At 45.5% G+C, this 17,426-nt stretch overlaps 1 protein-coding gene across 1 annotated transcript; it reads right to left on the reverse strand.

Annotated features, from left to right (window-relative positions):
• Nucleotides 1–1,758: 1,758 nt before the first annotated feature.
• Nucleotides 1,759–14,272, reverse strand: GREM1 (gremlin 1, DAN family BMP antagonist). The gene is made up of 2 exons (XM_046010048.1): nt 14,010–14,272; nt 1,759–5,802 (listed from the first exon to the last, which is right to left on the reverse strand). Exons 1-2 carry the CDS (start codon nt 14,174–14,176, stop codon nt 5,247–5,249), a joined length of 723 nt encoding a protein of 240 aa, XP_045866004.1. The 5' UTR covers nt 14,177–14,272; the 3' UTR covers nt 1,759–5,246.
• Between the last annotated feature and the right edge of the window lie 3,154 nt (nt 14,273–17,426).

Raw genomic sequence — 17,426 nt, forward strand, 5'->3', positions numbered from 1 at the left:
AATAAAGATAGCCTTGCAAGTGGGTCCCCAGGGCCTGACAGAGCAGTCAAAGAAAGACAGTTCTCTGGGTATTTGGCTTTGAAAGAACTCCAATCCCCTTCTACCCTCCAAGGGCTGCTACATGGCTGGTTTTCACTGTAGTTACAGGATGTTGGTTTTTAAGTCTTCTATGGAACTGAAGAGGGAGGAGGAGAACAGGGCAAGTTACAATATCACAGTATTTGCCGTTCTTACAGAGATGCAGCCTTTTTCTAGAATAAATGCTCCCCAGACTGCTGCAAGCTCTCAGGTAATTTTCAAAGTTCTAAAACTTGGTTCTGGTTATTTTTGCCAATCTCTCATTGGTTTTATGCAAAATATTCAGAGCTCCACACTCCAACATTTTTGCTGATATTCTACCATGTACTTCTTTTTTTTTAAACCTGCAATGGCTTTCTGTATCCAGTCCCACTACCCTGTTCAGATGGTGCCTCCTAGATGTGGATGTGGCTTTTCTGAGGACACCGTCTCCTTGGTACTTGCTGTCATCTTTCCCCTCCAAGTCCAAGGACGCTGTAACAAAAAGAGAGATGTCAAAGAGGCTTTAAATGCTTTGGGGTACCTGGGTGACTCAGTGGGTTAAAGCCTCTGCCTTCAGCTCAGGTCATGATCCCAGGGTCCTGGGATCAAGTCCCGCATTGGTCTCTCTTCTCAGCGGGGAGTCTGCTTCCCTCTTTCTCTCTGCCTGCCTCTCTGCCTGATTGTCATATGTCTCTCTGTTAAATAAATAAAATCTTTAAAAAAATAAAAATAAAAATAAATGCTTTACAGCTAGGGCTCCTGATGATACCAACTACAACCTCAAGGTAATCGTAGTCATTAAATGTAAATAATCAGGAGCTGGACCTACTTTCAGAGTGCTATGTTCTGTCCTTGTAAGAATAACTGATATAAGTTGAGAATATCACAATTTAGTGCTTAAGGGCACAGACAGGTATTGCAGTGAAACCGTATGAGATCACTACCTCCTAGCCATGATAATAATGGTATACATAAAATCTACGAAGACTGTGGGGAACAATTTAAATAAAATCTTTAGCAGAGTCTGGCCCAAGCACTCCATACCTAGTTGCTGGGATTTTTATCATCATTGTCAGAGCACCGATGCCTACTAGAAATCTCATAGCACATGTCCAAGTAGGAAGGGACCTCAGAAATCTGCCAGTTCCACTGCAAACCCAGGACATTAACTCCCTTTACCTCACATCCCTATTAAATGAGCTCCAGCATGTGCTTTCATACTTCTAAGCACCGGGAATTCACCATCTCAAAGGCACCTCATTGTGTTGACAAATCACTTTCATTATCTTCCTTCTAGTGAGCCCCACGTCCTTCTTTCATTTTTCCCTTGAACACTTTTCAAAATTGAGCTATTACCATTTCTTGAGAAGTTGCGTGACAACTCTTTCATTACTGAAGGGTTCAGAAACACTTCCCAGTCTTCTTTCTAGCTTTGAGGAAGAGGCTGATACTTTCCGTTGCACATCAACTCCTACCCCCTCTGCCGCGCCCCCCCACCCCCGCCTTAACCCCACCACCAACTGCCATGCCCTAAGGTATCCTCCTAAAACCTTAAAAGGCCTAGTTGGAAGAAATAAGTTCCTTCTGAGATACAAGATATCTATTTATCTCTTTCCTACCTCCCTTCCCATGACAAATGAATCCCTGTTCTGTGTGAACACAACCAGTTCAACACACACATGTACACGCACACACACACACAGAGAAGAGTTTCAATTTATTGGTTGCTCTTTGGGAAAGGTGATATAGAACATAACTGGGATTAAAATCAAATTCTAGTTACAGATTCATAAAACTTTGCTTTAAACCAAATTAACTTTCATGAGACTATTAATCGCCTCTCATCCTCATATATAACAAAGTAGCTCAACCATAATCTATATAATCCTCTGTTGGTTTTCCATGATTAAAGCACACATAATACATAATGCAGTTGATATTAAATATCTTGAGAATGACAAGTCAATAGAACTCCTTCTACTCTTAAGCATTAGCTGGTCATTTGGACATGTTCTGTACATACACTTTTCATTTAAGATTTTCTCCTTCAAAGGACTTGTGAACTATTCATTCTTATGTGCTATTTGTATACACACGTCAGAAGTCATCCAAAATTACATTTAAAATCTCTCTTCTTATTGCTTCAGAAATGTTAACCTTTAAGGAACATTCGATTAAAAAAAAGCAAAAGTTCAGGTCCTGATTCTTGCAACACATGTTCGTATGTGTCAAGATTTTATTGTTTTCCTCTGACCTGATGAAAGCCTCCAACAACATACAATGTGCCACTTTCTTCTTTGCTCAACTCAGAGGAAGTCAAATAAAGAGAGAAAAAAATGCTCAAAATCACAGTGACCAAGGATTTGAATTAATAATTACATTAAATAACCATAACTTTTTGTTTAACTATTCACATTCCACACAGTGGAAATTATCTTTTCCTCCAGATTTTTCACTTACATTTTTAACTTTGAAGATCTACAATAACAAAAAAGCAACTTACAGACTCACAAGATGTGTGTTTTTCTCTTTTAATGCCAAGCACAAAGTGTACATCATAAAATTCATATTTGGTGTTTGGCATTATTTTAATAGGAAAGACTGAGATCACAAATATCTTGCCATAAAAAATTCTACTACAGGAATGAAAAAAACATACTTTTTCTTCAGTGACTCCAATACAATATGTAATAGATATGGCACTGTCAATAAATGTTGGAAGACACGCCATACTTTGCTAGTCTTAATATAGGCACAGTAAGAAAAGCAGACATTTCCCTCTTTGGCTAGTGCTGTTCTGGGGGGGGGCGGTTTGTGTGTTTTTTGGTTTTTTTTTTCAGGGTAGTTATGCTGCTGATTATCCCAGTGAAGTTAATTTTGAGGAAATTCTCTTTACTTAAGCCAAATCTGACTTACATGCAAGACTGTGGTACAAGCTACTAAAAGAAGATTACTGCTGCCAACTTAAGTCATCGCTTTTTAACAAAATTGCATGCTTGTGGCAGAGTTAAGACAACAAGAGAAATTCAGTGTCTGCTGGTTCTGAATGTCATTTTCCTTTCTAGTGTGGTTTTACATGTTCAGCTCCTTCCCCCTTCTTTTCCTCTCCCCCACCCTCAAAATTCTGGCTTAGTATTTGTGTGCTTAATTAAATCCATTCTGTGCTTTTTTGTTGGAGGATGTGGATGATGGAAAGACTTAGGGCGGGGCCATACAGTGTACACGAAATACACGGACTGTGTGTTCGGGCAAATTTGCCTCGTGTGGAATCATCAGTAGTGAGTTCGAAAGTTTCAAAACTCGACCCAATATTTGGGTGTTCAAGATAACTTCTGCCTCAAAGTATGGTTCTGGCTTAGCTGTTAGATGGAAGAGCGCCACACCAAAAAAATAAAATAAAATAAAAGCAGGCTCTTTAGTGCAATGCTGGCACCTTAGATGGGCAACTAAAATGCTAAGTCAATGGTGCTTGTTTCCCCTATCACACGTGACTTGGCTAGCAAGGGTGAGAAGGTACAAGGCAAAAAAAGGGTTCTGGGGGGGTGGAGACAGATTTACATAGAAAACCTCAGGCTTAAAGAGCCAAATCCAAACCGCAGTAAGGTCCACCTGCCCCACACTTTGGCCATCAGATAAATCCTAAGTAGGGATGGGGAGGAGCCAGAGTTTAACCAGTGGAGGGGTCTACCAGTAGGTTCTGGATGGTTACAATGTTGCCCGAATCCCACCTCTAATAGACAGCTAACGCACCCAAATGCTCGGATTTTTTTCCCCCAAATGCTCTGATTCTCAACTGGGATTCTCATTAGACCCTGAGAAGGCAAGGAAAGATGGGGAGGACACATCCTTTACACTTCCTCCCTGTATTAAACTACTCCTTAGTCAGAGGCAGTCTCCTTTATTTCTTTATTCTCTTCTGGTTCCCTGCTCAATCTCCTACCAATGGCTTAAACAAAAAGACCCATAACATACTTCTAGCTCAACAAGAGGAGCAGACCCTCAACTTTCTCCTCTTAGCCTGGTTCACTAACAAGGACACTGAGCAAAGGGAGAATCTTTCTAACACAGGGTTGTGGCTCTCACAAGCACTACACAGAAATAATAAGCTGGGAAAGAGGTGGTTACAACCAAGCAAAAGGAAAGACAGGGGGACCTTCTGCTTATAAGGTGTTCGTTTTCTTCCTATCGCTGCATAGGGGTTTCTGAACTACATCTATTTTCTGCCTGAGGAGCGGAGTCGGGGGTGGGGGTCCTCTTGGTTTCGCTCACTCACCCGGTTCTGAAAATAAGAGTGGCCAATATTTATGTTTTAAGTGTGGTGTGGGGTTACAGCCAATGTCAGCATATCACAGTGACAGCCAAAGTTAGTGATTTTTTGGCAATTTCATTTCTCCTCTGTTCACTTGGTTTCTGTTAAATACCAGGGGAAAACTCGCTGAAGCATGGGTTGCACTGTTTGGGGGTTGGCCTTTCAAGACTCTGCAGGTCTCCCGACCGAACTCGTGTTGCGCCAACTGGTCCCCCCACCTATCAGTCCCAACCACCTCTTCCTCCTGTGTCCTTCTTGTTCTTTGGGCACACCAGCCTCCTGGAGTCGGAATACCCTTCCCAAATTGAGAAACAGTCACGTCTATGGTGGAATGAGCTAATTAAGAGTCCTGGGCAGAGAGGGAATTAGACTGAAATAGTCATTAGTCACTGAGCTCCTAAGAAGGGATGGACTGTGGAAGGGGGAGGAGGACGGGAAGAAGCAAGTGCAGGTGGAAATACCTTGTCCAAGTATAAAGCAGCACTAAAACAGGTCTCTTGCCCCCAGAGTAGCCTCTTGCATTAACATTCATTCAGAAGGGAGATTCTGGTCCGGGGAGGGCAAGTGGAACACCCCGGCAGAGCCTGACCGTAGCCCCGCCCCTTTTCACGTGCCTCCCCCAGGTGTGGGCTTTCCATGCCAGGCCACTGGAAACGGATGTTTGCATAATAGGAAGTGCCCTCCCCTGGCGTCTGCCACCCCCCAGACACTCACGCACACTCATGCACACAAACTACGCAGTAGCAGGCTCCTGTCAGAAGGCAGCTGGTGGTTCTTCTTGCTTGTAAGTTGAAGCCAAGTAAGAATCGGGTCGTTTTAGGTCTGGCTCTGGGTCCGCCTGAGGCTGCATCCCTAAGACAGGCTGGGTGTGCCCAGCTTAATCCAAATCGATGGATATGCATCGACACTGTTTGACTCGCGTGACCCTCTTCTTCTTGGTGGGCGGCTGCAGTTCGGGACAGTTGAGCGTGACCATCATGGTGGTGAACTTCTTGGGCTTGCAGAAGGAGCAGGACTGGAAGGAGCCTTCCTCCTTCCGGATGTGCCTGGGGATGTAAAAGGAGTTGCACTGGCCATAGCAGAAGCGGTTGATGATGGTGCGGCTGTTGCAGCCCTCCTCGTGGATGGTCTGCTTCAGCGGCTGGGTTTTGCACCAGTCTCGCTTCAGGTATTTGCGCTCGGTCACGTGCAGGGCCTCCTGGCTGGACTCCAGCACCTCCTCCCCTGGCATGGCAGTGCCACGGCCTTGGCCACGCCCTCGGTTCCTGGAGCCCGGTTGCTGGGGAGACTGAGTCTGCTCGGAGTCATTGTGCTGGGCCTTGTCTGGTGGAGGGATGGCACCTTGGGACCCCTTCTTCTTCCCTTCGGCGGTGGGCAGCAAGGTCCCCAAGAGGAGAAGCAGGGCTCCCACAGTGTAGGCGGTGCGGCTCATGCTAACAGAGGGAAGCAGAGAGAGGGAAACACAGAAGACAGACAAGTCAATTTGAAAATTAACAGCAGCTAATGTTTTATCAGGCACTTCTTAGACCCTCTATGTAAGATATTTCATTTCCTTCTCACAATATCTCTATGAATCTGGTATTATTATTCTCATCCCCCACCTAGCAGTCAAGCCACCGAGTAGCTTGCCCGGGGTCACCGGTGAATAAGGCAAGATGGCAGCTCAGCCAGGCCTTATCGCTTCATGGCCTGTCCTCCCACTGCAGTTCCTTCCTAGCTGCTGATGTCAATCACTTCTGACCTTACTTTGTGGTCACTTAATTCATTCTTGTATTGGGACGAATTACCTTTGTACCTCTCTAGGGAAACCCAGTTTTCTGTTTAGTTTTACAGCAAGGCAAATCAACCTCACTGTCCAGACTTCATCAGCCAGGAAAGGATTCCAATCTCTTTTTCGAGTGCTTCTTGAATTGTGCCTTGTGTGTTTGGTTGGATGCTTGGGAGATGTTCGCTGATAGCAGGCCGTACAAGGAGAACCCTGGCAGAGCCAGGCAAGCCGTGGAGGGAGGGAGAGCACTTAGCAGGAGCAACACTGGGTCCAAAGTCAAGACTGGGTTTCCAGTCCAGGTCGTGGGGCAACAACTTGTCATCTGACCTTGAGAAAATCACTTTGCTTCTCGAGAAATGACTTCTTGTAAGCACAGGGATAAAAACCTCATCTCCCCAGATAGGTTGTTCAGATCAAATTTGAGGTTCAAACAAAAACAGTTTGAGAACTAACCAGATCTATGGCAGGATCTCAGACAGAATGAATTACCTTCCCAGAAAAATCACATTAACTCCTAAGACTCCTGGACTCTCACCTGTTCTCATTTTTAAATGGGTACAGCTATTGATTATATCATTCATGATATCATGATATACAGTTTTCTACCTTTAAATGATGAAATATGTCATTTAAATGTGCGTGTATCTCTGTGTGTGTTTCATCTAGGAAGTAGAAAATGGCACAAGAAAACAGGTATATGCAAATATTGACATTAATAAATGCCATAGGTAGAATAAATTAATGATAGTGAATTATTGTGGATGGGCCTGGACTTAGACATGGGTCAGAAAGGGCAGTCAACAATGGCAAAAAAAATTAGAGAAGTGGGGAAGGCAGAGGGAAAACTCATAAAACAAACAGGAAAGCAAGGATGGAGAGACAGAGAAGAAATGGACTACAGAATCTATCAGAGAAAGGAGGGCTCCAATGGAGGCAGAGTGTTAAGGGAAGGTAGAGTGGACAGAGGAGAAAGAGAAGAAGCCAGAGCATACTTTTTTAAGAGGGCAAGCATCACGCTATAGAGATTCTCTTGACACAGTGCCTCTTAAACCTCAAGGAGCAGAGGATCGCCTGGGGGTATTGTTAAAATGCAGATTCTAATTCAGTCAGTCTGCCTTTCTAACAAGCTTTGAGTAGCAAGGCCTGTAGCTCTGGCAATCTTGGGGCACAGAAAAGAGTTATTAAAATGTGGAAGGATTTTTCTTTTCAAAGAGCACAATTGCAAATTCACAGCTTTCATCTCGGGCCATCTAACCAAATCTGACCTGCATCTTGAGGCTTCCCCTGTTGCCCAGCCCCGTGCCCACCATGGTTCTGAACCTAAGGGCAGATCTGTGAGTACACATTTCCCTGTTCTCTTTTATAGACCAGCATTACATATAATAATAAGTGCAATTTAATAGTAACCTTATCACATCCCCCCAAAGAGCTAAAGCAATCACCTTTCAAAGACAAAGGCCTTGTGGAATCTACATTCTCTAAGCAACAGTTCCTGTAAGTAAAGACCATGCACCCTAAGGTTAATGTCGAATTAAGATAACAATATTAAATTATAATATCCTTAAATGGCACCATTTTTCTAACATTAACCTAATACTCTGGGGCAAGTTCAAGTTTGGAACTGATAATGTGACATTTAGCTCCTGTTCTTTTGACTGTAGACTCCCTGGCTTTTGTCAGTTTATGTTACAACATCCCTGTTCTTTAAACAGTCTTTTTTGCCTCAACAACAAAAAAATTAATTTCCTTGTTTTGTCTTTAAAAATCACTCATGAGAAAAATCCAGTTATAAAACAGTGCTGATTTTCTCCAGAGACCAGGATAACTTGAGCCATGACAGTTCAGTCTCCTAGACAAATATATTATGAATTTGAGAAGTTTTAACAAATTTCTTCTATTTATTTAATTGGGGACCTGGACCCAAACTAAAATTCAGTCTCTGCCCATTTCAAAGAGGAACACATGAGACAGCCCTAAGCTTACACCCACAGTCTTCCCTCATCCCTACTGAAAATGGACCCGAGGACAATTCAGCCCTCCTAGAGCAAGACCCTCAGAGCCCAACATCACAGAGGCCAATCTGAAACTGACTGGGAATATATATTGCATATGACAGTTCACGTCACAAAGCCATCCCCTCCCACAAACATCTGCCAAAAGAATGCAATTTCCTTTCTCCAGACCAACATAGGACTCTTTTTATGCTCAACTTTTGCTTCCTGGCATTTTCACATCTGTCATTAAATAAATATCTAGCCCGAAGTTCGTGAGGACTTAGACATTGCCTTGTCCTCAGTGCCTGGCTCAGAGTAGGTGCTCTTTTGTTAAATGAGTGCTTGTTATGGCCCACGTTGATTTACAGAGTCTCCGTTTTCATTTTAAGATGCTTCATGTGTGCCGAAGAGCAGCCGAGCCTAACACAATATTTTTGATTTCTGACTTGTAGGAGAGCAAACTCCTTCTAGCCTAGAAGTATCTTAATATTTGTCTTTCTTTTTCTAGGAAGACTTCAGATAGACACTACTTTTCACCTGGTCCCATGCAAAATGCTGTGGGTTTCATTTTCCAGTTGAAGCCACTGTATTCCCTATGGCAGAAACCAACAATAAAGCAAGCAGTAAATTCAAAATTAGTCAACAGTGGTTTTCAGTTTTAATTTAGACAGACTTCCTGTTCCTATGGGAGCTTTCGAACCCCATAAGCCAAAGGGGTCTAGAATGACAGACTGTTTTCTTGTTTTGGGGGTTTTTAAAGAAAAGTAAATTTTTCTCAAAATAAGATTTATTAGGTGTGGAAAATGTTATAAAATGGTTTTTCATATCTTAAAAAAGGCAACTTTTAAGATCTTTAGTGCTTGCTGTGAGGCTTTTGACTCTTTAAAACTTAAAACTAGCTATTTGGAGAAAAGTAAAAACCAACTTCAGGAATCTCAGTCAACACAGACCTCAGCTTAAAGAACAGTGGTTCTCTGAAGGACTCTGCACATTCCTCATGAGTAAGAGTTAGAAGCTTGAGAATTCTAGCAGTGCTAGAACCAGGGCTCTGTCAAGTCACTGTGGTCAATCACCCAACCTCCCCCCCCCACACACCACAGACTGGTCATGATTACTCAGTGAAGAAAAAGGGACTGTTTTGCTCTTGAAATCCCAATTATATTGCCACCAAATAATCCACACTTTGTAAATATCACAAGCATGCAGGAAATCATGAAGATGTAAATTTCTCGAAAACAGTTCTTTTCCATATCAACACCTCACAGAAAACCCCATTATCAAAAATCAGTCTAAATCCTAATCAAACCTCAGGTTCCTATGAATTATCCCTCATGCCCAACCATGAGCTGCAAACATTTTTGATAATTTGCATCCATGAAATGACCCACTGACATCATTGAAGTTGAGCTGCAGTTTGTGGGTCCAGAGTGCATCATGACACCCACAAAGACCTCCCTTTATACTTGTTGCAGACAACATTCTTCTTTTCAAACCCTGCCTCAACTTCTCCTTAATGCATTTCTGTTTTCTTCACGTAATGTGATTTTTCGTGGTGAGCTTTTCGGCAATTGCTCTCCATCAGCAAGACCTACCCACCCCTACCTTTTTTTCCCTTTACTACTGGTCCTCCCCTCCAATCCACTTGTCCCAGAGCACATAGATACTCTCAAGGCAGTTCTCTACCTGATGCTTTTCTTCAGGTTTCCCTTAGTGATCAAGAGGAAACAGCCGCACGCAGGATAAGCCATATCAGCCACCTCTGTCTGGTGTAGGTCATGGTGATTTAGTCCAATCTTCTTAAGGCTCTAAGAACACAATCGTCTAACTCTAAGGAATCAGAAATAAAAATGCTCTGTGTGACCTGTATCCAATATTCTCAATGTCTTTGGGAAAGTTTAGGCCAGCTCCTTGGGGCACCCTTCTTGCCGTATTTCTCATTTTAGCTAACCGACCTGCTTATAGTCAGTTAAATGGAGTGCTGAGTGGGAATTACAGGGAATTGACAATGGGTCAGCAAGCCAGATGTCTATGCCTGAACATCTGATCCACTCCTGATGAATTAAGTTTTAGAAAGACGTTCAACAGGCATGACATCAAATTATTCTCCCAGTAGAAGAAAATAATTAAAGTGACAGCAAATGCTCTAAATGCAAGCCAGATTTTAGAATAATCTCTTCCTTTTTCTCAGAACTAAATCTTTGAGAAGGGAAAGGTTATTTTTAACTTGATCTTGAATTTTTAAAAAGATAGCTTTTAGAAGTTAAGTAGAGAATTTCATAAGAATACACTGGGTCAAATTTTTTTTCCCCAGACAAATCGAAAAAAGAAGATAGAAGAATTACTTGCTGGCAAACTAGTAGAGGATAAAGTCTCATCCTCTATGAGTCGCAAGACCCTAACTACAACCTCCCTATTTAGAGGACTATTCAAGCTGGGGCGCCTGGGTGGCTCAGCGGGTTAAAGCCTCTGCATTCGGCTCAGGTCATGATCCCAGGGTCCTGGGATCGAGCCCCGCATCGGGCTCTCTGCTTGGCTGGGAGCCTGCTTCCTCCTCTCTCTCTCTCTCTCTGCCTCTCTGCCTACTTGTAATCTCTATCTGTCAAAAAAATAAATCTTAAAAAAAAAAAAAAAGAAGAAGACTATTCAAGCTAAATCAGGTTGGCCAACCACATCACACAGGATAGAAAGGAAACCTCCAGATGGTTAAGTATCTCAACAGCTCTATGCCCACTGGAAGATTTTTTGCTGAAATGAATGATTGTATGCAATTTTTGAGGTTAACAGGAAACAAGTTAGAAAGTAATAAATATTCACTGAGCAGCATTATTGAGAGTTAATCTATAGGTTCTGTATTGGGATGCAAGACGGGTGGTAGTCCTTATATGCATGGAATTCGGGATTTAATTTCAGAAACGACTTGTAATATATCTGATGCCATATCATGTTACTGCTTCTTCCAATACTACCACTGATAATAAGAATTATCTCTATTTTTGGACCCTTAGTATGTATGCTAAGCATTGTGCGTAAATCAGACCGTATTTTATCGAGGGAACATGAGGTAGATAATACTGTCTTCCCTTTATCAAGCAGGGAATCCAGAGTCAGAAAAGTTAGGAATCTGCCCAAAGTCAAACAGCTCCTCAGGAGACCCATTCTACCGAGCCCCCAAATTTGTCTTTAATCACTATTCTGTGGACACCCAGCACAGTTCTTAACAAGGGACACGTGAACTTGTTTTTAATACAATACGGTTTGAAGAATATTGTAAGTCAAGTAATTATCTAGTTTGTATCTTCATGTTCACATGTGAAGAAAAAACTTCTGTTGTCCCAGGAATTATTGTTGTGCTTTGCATTTCTAAGAGCATATGTTAAAACTAAAGAAAATTCCTTGCAGATGTAAGGCATGGGCTGGTAACACTTGTGATCCCTGCCTTTCAGTTGGATGCTACAGTTACCTCCCCCAACCACCCCCACCACCGCCACTTCTCATTACACAAAAGGGTTAGGTTTTCTCATCAGTTCGTAAGTCTCTGTTCTAGGACATGCTCGAAGCTTCACTGTTGACAAGCATTTCTTCGGAAAGGGGTCTGTGGCATAAAACTTCTTGGCCTTATTTCACTTGTGATACTTGAACATTAAGAGCAAGACAGAGGGCTTCAGCTTAGAAGACAAGGCAGGCAGCTCTGGTTCAAAGATGTGAGGACTCAGTAGGTTTCTACTCTCCTCTATGCAATCATTTCCATAAAGGCTGTGTCAGCCAAATAGGATTTCCTATAGATTGTGGGTTACCAAAACATTTCACTCAAAATGCACTTTTACGAAAATAGAAAACCTGTAAAATTACAAAGTTTACAAAAGACTTTAATTCCTACAATGGCCTGAGGGTTAAACACACGCGCACACACACACACACACACACACACACACACACCCCAGCTACAGTTCTAAAGAACCCCTTCAATAATTAGTTAATACTACAACTGCAGAGTGCAATTTATCCAGTGATAGCAATAAAATCACCTACTGTTGTAGACTTGTTGCTTTGAAATGCCCATCTCTTCAAGTGCCCCAGGCCTCCCCTTCCAAAAGAAAAGAAGAGAAAAGAAAAGAGAAAATTAAAAAAGGAAAGAAAGGAAAGGAAAAGAAAAGAAAAGGATAGAAAAGAAAAGAAAAAAAAAAAAAAGGAGGGTAGGGGCTGGAAAGCCCTGGGGTGAAAGAAGACTCCTAACCTGGGACTGGGGTTATCTTAACCTCTTCTCTGCTATTTATTTAAGTTGTGTGTACAGCCAAAAGGAAGCCACCACTCTGGGGTCCCTAAGACAGCTTAAATCCCCGTGACCCACTTAACACAATAGATTGTTTTAATCAACTCGTGTCCTGGCACCATCTCGAAGGGAACATAAACAGACGCACACATCGCTCAGATCTGCTTTTTCCAGCAGGAGATCCAATTACCTATCAGTGGTCGCCTCTCTGCCCTTGTATCATTTAAAGAGAGATTTTAACCCCCAACGTCGGAGCTGTATTTCTGTGTAAAATTGCTGGGGTTCAAAGTAGGCAGAGGAGGAGAAGGCGGCAGCAGGATTCAACCCGGGGAACCATTCAGGCCAGCTCCGGGCGCGCTGCAAGAGCTTCTCAGCAGAGGCCCGGTCACCTCCTGTCTGCCGCCGCCTCGCCCGGGGACTGTCGCCAGAGCCCGCTGCGGGGAAACACCCGGCTGGGGCGCCCCCAAGGCGGACCTGGGATCCGAAGGCAATGCCAAGCCAGAGCGATGGCGCGTCCGTTCTTCCCAAGCCTGAAGTCTACAAATCGCTCCGGCCGGCAAGGTGACAGCCCCGACGCCCCTCCGACCCCGGGCCTGGTGACGGGGTCACCGAGACGGAGAGACGACTGGGGCGTCTACGCCGCCAGTCCCGCGTCGTCCGTCGCTAGCGAGGCTCAACGAGGAAGGCGTGGGCCTCTAGGACACAAACGAAGGAGTACAGGGGAAACGGGACGGGGCGGCTTGGCGCTACCTGGCCCCCGGACGTCCGCGCTTCAAGCGAGGTGCGCGTGGCGCGGGGAGAAGTCTGAAAGAGGGCACCCAGCGCCCACGCGGGCCCAGCCGGCCGGTGGATGTGTGCGGTGTTTGTGGTGTGAGCATTGCAGGCTCGCTGGACTCTGGGTCCCCGACCGCGCACAGCCCTTCAGCGGACCCGTTACCCGACGCTTCGGTTTCCATCGCGGCCGAACTCCGCGGCTCTGTTCTCGCCAGAGTCTCCATCTCACCTTACGATGGGCCAGTGGACCCACCGCTGCGTCTCCGGTTCCTCCAGCCCACAGCGGGATCACACCTGGGACTCCCACCGGAGCCCCCAGAGGTCCCGAGCGGAAGCGCCGGGCTTCGGACACTTGGCCCCTCTCAGTGCGGCTGGCCCCGAGGTCCGGGGTCCAGCCGCAGGGCCCCGCTGCTGCCCACCGCTCCCGCTCGCCACCCCTCCGGGCGCCCACCAGGGCTCCGCGCCTCTGAGGTGCCGGCCGGGTTGGCAGGAGCTACTGCCACACGCACCAGGAGCGCATTAGCTGGGCCCCGGGATGTGGAAGTGGGATGCGAGATAGTAGCTCTCGCTCCTGACATTCCTCCTTGCCAGGCTTTCCACGCGGACAGCGCAAGGTGAGGTTACGGCAGCCAAGGCGGTGGCGGGCAGGACCCTGGAGTTTTCTGCATAATTCGCCCTGGGGAACCGGGCCTCGGTCTGCGCGTCTGGAGGGCTACCGCTCGTCTGCACCAAGCGGGACTCGGGAGTCTTTTGACGGGACCCCTGCGCGCTCGCGCGCGCTCTCCCTCTCTCTCCCATTCTCTCACTCACTCTGACGGGAGCCTCTGCACTCACCTGTCAGTGCTGCGGGTCTCCGGGGCCTGCGCTCTGGACGCGGGGCGCGGTGTGCGACCGCGGCCCGAGCCGCCCCGGCTTGGCGCGGGGTCAGCCAGACAGAGAGTACGGCTCTCGCTGCACACTGGGTCGCCCGGTCCGCGGAGGGCGCACCGAGTGCGGGGCATCGCGCTGTCTCCGGTTTAAATGCCGGCAGCCGAGCCGGACGCCCGGGGCCGCGCCTCTCCATTGGCCAGGCGCCGCCGCCGCCGCGGGACCCGCTATCCGCCCCCTTTCCCGGTACTGCCCCCGCCCCCCCGCACCCCTCCTGCCTCCCCGCGGGGTCCCCTCTCCGCCTGCCTCGCCTCTTTGTCTGCTCCCCCCGCCCAGGCCGGCTGGGAGAGGTCACCCCAGGGAACCGCGCCTGGAATGCACAGCAAATCACATTTTCCGCTCCCGTTGGAGGGGGAAGCGCGGGAGGAAATCCCCCCGGCTCCCGGCCCCTCATTCCTCCTCCGCCCCAGGCCTGGGCTTTTCCTCTAGCCGGCCCCGCTCCGCCTGCGTTGGCCCCGCAACGCGCTCGGTCGCAGAGGCTGCCCCGGAACGAGCAAGATCTCCGTGGGATCTCGACAGACGAGGAGGCTCTGGCCCCGTGGCGGGAGCGGGCCTGCAGGATGCTCTGGTTGAACGGTCACCGCGGCTCCGGCGCGGCTCGGCCGGAGGCCCCCAACTTCGAGGGCGCTGACCCCCGCGCCCCCGTTAACCCCGGCGGGCTCGCCGGCCGCCAGCAGGAGCCTGTCTCCAACATGACACCCTCCTCTCCTCGCCCGCCGCGGGTTCTTTCAGCTCAGATGCTGACAGCCTCGGCCCGGGAGTGTACAGAAGGGAGTACCAAGGGGAGAGTAAACCTGAAAGGAACCTCGCAAATCCAGGTTTCCATTTCTAAGCCATCTTTAAACGGGAGCGAACAACAGCTATGCGAGAAGAGGCTTTCTGTAGCATGTTCAAGATGAACAAATCAGGAGAATAAAATGTCAGGCGAGGAAGGTACTTCCCAGGAATATAAGACCAAAAAAAAAAAAAAAAAAAAAAAAAAAAAAACCGTTTGTGAAAAGGCGGCGTCACATTCTGTATTTATTACTGAGAACCCGATGGATAGCAGCGAACACACTCAGTGCATAAATATTTTTCGAAAGATGAGCGAACACTTTCATTTGTTCTCTTAGCTTGAAAATTGGTTCCTCAAAGAAGCCGTAAATTCTGTGTGTCGAAGTTATAGCCCGTGCAAAAATCAACCCGGCTGCGAGGTCTGCAGACCGGCTCCACCAGCCAGGTCAGATGATGGCTTCGGAAAAGAAAAAGAAAAAAAAAAAAAAAAAAAAAAAAGGTTATAGAAGGAAATGTGAAGGTGCCTGTGCTCACTAAAGTAAAATAAACAAAACAATGAAACCCAACAAAAGGTACTTGGGAAACAGTCCTGATTTAAGCACTTGGCTAAGAAAACAAAACAAAACCCCAGAACAGCATGATTTTTTTTTTTTCTCTTTAGGCAGTCATTGTGAGGAAGCAGCCAGAAACACTGAACACCTACTAGATACTCTGAAGAACTTGAAATCAATTTTTCAAAATAAATGAAACAAGAAGGAAGTCTGCAATAAATCAATGTCTGTCTAGAGAATCTTCATCAGGGGAATGTTTTGTTTGTGGAGTCTGCAGTTTCTACCCATAAACTGGGTTCTCCACTTGAAATTTAGTTTCCAATAATTTTTTGTTATATCATCCCATGCAGTTTGTAGTTGCTTGCAGAAGATGAACATTCAACAGTGCTTAAAGGTTGGGCTGGAGGAGATTAGGGGAGGTCAGAAATATACAAAATGTTTAGACAAGTAACTGTCCAGTCAAAGCCCACCACCAATTTGTAGAAGCCAATTGTTCTCTTTGGGGGTCAACTATGCCTCAGAAGAGAAAGGGGCATATTTTACAAATGCCATTAACTCCTAATTTAAAATCAATGTTTTGGTCACCTTTTTTTCCCCCCTGAAACTCATAAAAACTGCCCCAAATAAAAATACATTGACAAGGTTTTCCTTCCAAATTGGAAGTAATTGTTTTGGAGCACTGAGACTGTAGTTTGATATATCTCAATCTATCTCTGCGGCTGTTTGTATCTCCGTCTGGTAAATGTTGAGATCACTATGACCCCTCCTCGGAAGGCTTTTGAGACCACAGTGTCTACAATACAAACACTCCAGCCCTCACGCCACCACTCCACAGTTCTATCCCATTTCACCGAGCCCAGTCTCTTTAGTTTCACTCATCTCTCCCTGTCACTACAATGGAGGCTTCATGATGGCGGAGACTTTGTCTATAGTAGTCACTCAGGTTACACCAAGCTCATAGAATACAATGCCCAAAACAGACTTAGGATTCAACAAATAGTTGTGAACTAGGAATGTTCAGCCCACGCCCACTAACTAGGATTAGCGACTGAGCTGAACTACAACCATCATGAATGGACCCTCACCTCACAGAGTTTATAGTCGAGAGTATTTGTAAATATTTATATAGATATCCAAGCTTTTGGCCTCATATTTGTGTTTCCACAGCTCTCAACCCGTCATTGCAAACCATTATCCAATCAGGGTGAAGGCATAAGAGTAAAACCTCTTCAGGCCTCTTTAACCATAATTACATAATTGAAACCTGCTCTTAGTAGGAGAGGGAAGAAGTAGAAGGACTCCATGTAGTGAAAGTTAAAATTTTAAATCTGGGATGTCTAAACAGTGATCACTAAGTGATAAATGTCACTTACAGAAACAACTTGCAAATTACTTTGAGGCTTTGAGAAGTTATGTCATGCTCAGCGACTGTTTTTATTAAAGGAGTATCTATTTCTCTTGTTCTGCTCACCTATCTGTAGCGTGTGTTTGTCTCCATCTAACTCCCAACATGTTAAGACGGGGTTCCTCTTTCAGATTTGGGGAAGAAACTTGAAGGCCTTCGTAGGGAAGTTTTTGCTCAAAAACCGCAAAAGCTGTTCACCCAATTGTGGAGATGACATATGGCATCTTGCATTGGATTAAAGAAGAAAAAAAGCCACTCACCCATCTGGAACTGACCTTGGTGCCCTTTCTAAAGGAAAAAAAAAGAAATGTGATGATGAACCTGACAATGGTTAAAGAAAAAGGGATTCGCAACCGTCAAATAACAGCTAAATGATTCCTATCTAGAATGAATTTCACTTATACACTAGTAAGAAAAAAAAAACTCCTCAAATCACCCAGTAGGAGTTGGCAAAGCACATGACTGGGCACTTCACAAAGGTAGAAACCGAATGACCAATAGACGTGAAAAGGCACTAGATTCTACTAGTAAATAGTAAAAACGCAGACTGAAGTAAGAAGATGCCCTTGCTGAGCTCGCAGACTGACAAAGAGT

This window comes from Meles meles, chromosome 6, assembly GCF_922984935.1.
Source record: "Meles meles chromosome 6, mMelMel3.1 paternal haplotype, whole genome shotgun sequence".
Classification (NCBI taxonomy): domain Eukaryota; kingdom Metazoa; phylum Chordata; class Mammalia; order Carnivora; family Mustelidae; genus Meles; species Meles meles.

What these genes read in the sequence shown, in the direction of transcription:
- GREM1 (XM_046010048.1), bottom strand. Translation starts at nt 14,176, where the DNA reads ATGCCCCGCACTCGGTGCGCCCTCCGCGGACCGGGCGACCCAGTGTGC. An exon ending in GAGACCCGCAGCACTGACAG is followed by an intron (nt 5,803 to 14,009) that starts GTGAGTGCAGAG and finishes TCCCTCTGTTAG; the next exon opens with CATGAGCCGCACCGCCTACA.